The 3,902-nt window shown below is 48.8% G+C and overlaps 1 protein-coding gene across 1 annotated transcript; it reads left to right on the top strand.

Annotated features, from left to right (window-relative positions):
• The first annotated feature begins 546 nt into the window (after positions 1-546).
• LOC119305832 lies at positions 547-3,300 on the top strand. Its single transcript, XM_037582244.1, has 2 exons — positions 547-1,668; positions 2,912-3,300. Exon 1 carries the CDS (start codon positions 577-579, stop codon positions 1,651-1,653), a length of 1,077 nt encoding a protein of 358 aa, XP_037438141.1. The 5' UTR covers positions 547-576; the 3' UTR covers positions 1,654-1,668; positions 2,912-3,300.
• Positions 3,301-3,902: the final 602 nt, after the last annotated feature.

Raw genomic sequence — 3,902 nt, 5'->3', positions numbered from 1 at the left:
GAACAAAAAAATATAATAATAATCCTTTTATTATTGCCTCTAGGGCATATTTCCAACAGAGATGTATTAATCTAATGAAGCAAGAAACAATCATATTTGCTCGGCTTCCTTAGGGAGCCGGGAGACCTAACCCTAGCCGCCGCCCTGCTCTCTCTTTCTCTCTCGCGCGCGCGCAAGCAACAACGGCACCCAGTGCCGGCGACCACGCCTTCCTCCACGCCATCTCTTCTTTCATCCCTACAACCTGAGACCACGCCCTGGTAGAGATCTGGTTCATACCAATTTCATACTATAAGACGTTTTTAACACTTTATTTTTGCGCAAGAAGATGTTTTTTAAATCAAAAAACATCTTACGTTATGAGACGGAGGTAGTATTAAAGTTATATAGTATGAAAATTAATTTCATGATACATTTAATAATATAGATTACATATTGTTATTGTTGTTATGTTTTCTGTAAAATTGGTCGCTTCACACAACCGAACCCGACGGCGTGTGAATCCTCTGTTTGCTCTGCTGCGCGCAGCGCAACGCAGACGCCCCAAAACCCCAATCCGGCCTCACCTGGCCGGCGATGGCCGCGATGACCGCCATCCGCCGCGCCGCCCTCGCCTGCCGTGTCTCGCGTCGCCTCCTCTCCCACTCGCGCGCCTCTCCCACCCTCCTCGGCCACTTCTACCACCCCATGTGCCCGCAGGACCCGCAGGCCTTCGAGCTACCGCCTGCCGCCGCGCCGGCTTTCCAGCCCCTCACCGCCTCCTCCCCGCGCCTCTCTCTCGACTTCCTCCCCGACATCTTTGACTACACCCTCTACGACTCCCACCGCGGCCTGCTGCTCCTCCGCCGGAAGCCCCAGTTCGACACCCGCGGCTTCCTCGTCTGCGACCCCGTCTCGCGCCGCCACGCGCCGCTTCCCCCGCCGCCCATCTCCTTCCGGAACGGCGGCGAGATCGTCGGCGCCGCGCTCCTCTCGCGCGCCGCCCCCGCGGACCCCGAGGGCGGGCTCCGGTTCGAGCTCCTCTGCGTCGCCCTCGACGTGGACCGCCCGCGCGCCTGGGTCGCGTCCTTCCGCGACGGCTGGTGCCGCTGGACCGCGCTGGCGCGGTCGCGCGGGGTCACCGTGGACTTCGACGCCATGAGGTTCGAGCGCATGTGCGTGCACGCCGCGGGGGGCATGTACTGGCACATCCTCAACAGCCCCGCCGTGCTCGCGCTCGACGCCGCCACCATGGAGTTCTCCTTCCTCCGGGCGCCGGAGTTCATGTGGGGGGGCCTCGACGGACCCCACAAGTACCGCATCGGAGAGATGCCCGAGGACGGACGGCTGTGCGTCGCGTCGCTGGAGGAGCATGGTCTACAGCTGTGCGTGCGTGGCCATGGGGACAACGGCTGGGTGCTGGAGAGACGCATAGCCATGGAGGAGGTGCTCGACTCGGTGCCGTACCTGCCCAAGGACCCCGTGGTGCGCCACTTCAGGCTGTGGCTAGGCGACGTCGACCGGGGGCGAACCGGCAGGGTGTTCATCAACACCATGGGCTTTGGCAACTTCTCCTACGACATGAACACCAAGAAGCTGGAATATCTGGCGGCCGAAGAAGATGGCATGACATTTGGTCACCCCGTTTTTGCTTATTTTCTCGACTCCAGATGATGGCATGGGATCCGCGTGAGTAATTCTTATCAATCTCTTTCCGGATGAGTAAGTTGACTGCCGTCTTGAAACCGAACTATGAAGTATATACCCTGTAGTTCTTATCAATCGTATATACAGAGAGTAGAGCTATCACTAAGAGTGCAGATGCTACCTTGTGCAACTATCTATGAAATCCCTCTGTTACATAGTTAAAGCACCTAACTTTCAGGTTATAAAAAAGGGGATTGCACTTTTCCCTACGACAGTTTAGCATAAGGCATAATTGTGTAACATGATGTGCAGTATGCCTGAAATTCTCCACGGTGATACAGTATCATGTAAAATAGTTAGTTCATTTTGTGATTGTAGAGTACTTGACTATCTGCAATGGTCTTTCTACAAGTAGTTTGTCCTCACTTTCAAAATTTCCATGAGAAATGCTGGTAAATATAATATTAAACATATCCTCCGCGATGCACACTGAATTTCAGCCTTCTTTGATAGTACTGTGCTTACTCCTTAAATTGATAATGTACAGAATACCCATATCTTCATGAATGGTCCTGGGATAATTTCTAGCAGAAGTCGACCTTCTTAGATTGCAGCACTCCAAGAGATAGTTGCTTGATGGTTCAAATGTGTTGTGTTTTGTAGAATACTCGCTGCATTCTCTGATGACCAGATGGCTAGAACATGTTGCAGATGAAACTCACTTGCATATATTATCTAGCGTCGTAAAAATCACTTTCATATATTATCTGGCATTGTAAATTTTCGTAGCAGCAGACTTGGTGTCAGAAATTTACATGCCATCAGCGTATGGATTTCCTCTGCGGTTCAATTCAAACTAGTGCCATGCATACTGTTTGGATAAACCAAACAGTTTTTTTTTACCTTGCTGCTTACTATTGTGATTCACTGGAAATTGTACTGATGAATCTGCAGGCGTTTAGGGTGTTCATTACTGTCACTGGGATTATTTAGCTGCACATTTTAGTCCAAGGCTGGGTCACTAACTTATATGTGTAGATCGGACAGATGAGCATACTGTTACTGGGCAATTACATGATCTTGTGTGCGGTATGAGTACGATCGATCGACGTTGCTCATTTCCTAGGGTATGGTTTGAACCGTGACACCATACATACGTTCTTGATCTTTGTGGTTATAGTAATGCGCCGGTTTCTGTATTAACATGTTCCCCTTTGTAATTGTCTGCACCCTTTATGTAATCCAGTGTAATCTTGCTGATAGTTCTGTTATTCTTATGATCCAGGGTGGTGACTACTAACCGGTGACTTTGGAGGCCTCGAAACCTTTTTGTTCAATATCAGCTTGCAGGAAGCTTCTATGATGCATGAGTCAGTGACAATGGGGTTTCTACTGTCTGCTACGTTATCCAAGTGCAATTTGGGTAAACATGGATGTAACCCTTGAAACAGAAGGTTGTGTGGTAATCTGATTGTCCTCTTGGTTTACATGGATGAAACTGTCACAAACTCATGGTACCCTGAGATTTGGTGAACCATGGTGCGCAGGAACACCAGCTTAGGCTTTTAGCCTTTTGTTCAATTAGTAGAAGATATATCTTATGAACTCTAATGCTATTCTTTTCTGGCGTGCCACCATGTAAATCTGTGTTCTTCGCGATGCCACACTTTTTTGTGCCTGGCATTCATTGTCATTTTCCAAAAAGGGGCATTGTGTTTTGTATCTCCCTGATGCTGCATTCAGTCTCATAATTATGCATATTTTGTTTGATTAGGATTTAGGAGTTGCGCAATATATCATGCTTATATTTTTATTTATATATGCTGTGGAGGCCTAAGAGATAACTACTTCTCTGTAGATGTAGCTTGACAGCTTCGTTACTTGGTTTGGGTTGCATTGACACTGCGGACTCAAGGTCTAAACCTAGTGAATCACAATGCACTAATGGGACCAGCTAACCCCCCATGATCCTAATCCTCCATGCTCCCAATCAATGTAAATGAGTTGGAGGTCTTTCTCTTGCTGCAGGTTTTGGGTGTCAGCTAGGGGTGATGACCTTCACTTATTTGGGTCTCCCTGTGGGAACCACACGACCTAAAATTGTTGGTCTTATGCCCCTTGTGGACTGTTGGGAAACGTTGCATGGAAAACAAAAAAAATTCTACGCACACGTAGTGATCTATCCATGAAGATGCATAGCTACGAGAGGGGAGAGTGTGTCTACGTACCCTCGTAGACCATAAGCGGAAGTGTTTCACAACGCTGTTGATGTACTC

The sequence above is a fragment of the Triticum dicoccoides genome, chromosome 5B (assembly GCF_002162155.2).
Source record: "Triticum dicoccoides isolate Atlit2015 ecotype Zavitan chromosome 5B, WEW_v2.0, whole genome shotgun sequence".
Taxonomy (NCBI): domain Eukaryota; kingdom Viridiplantae; phylum Streptophyta; class Magnoliopsida; order Poales; family Poaceae; genus Triticum; species Triticum dicoccoides.
Note: the sequence above shows the minus strand (reverse complement) of the source record. Positions and strands in the feature narration are given on the sequence as shown.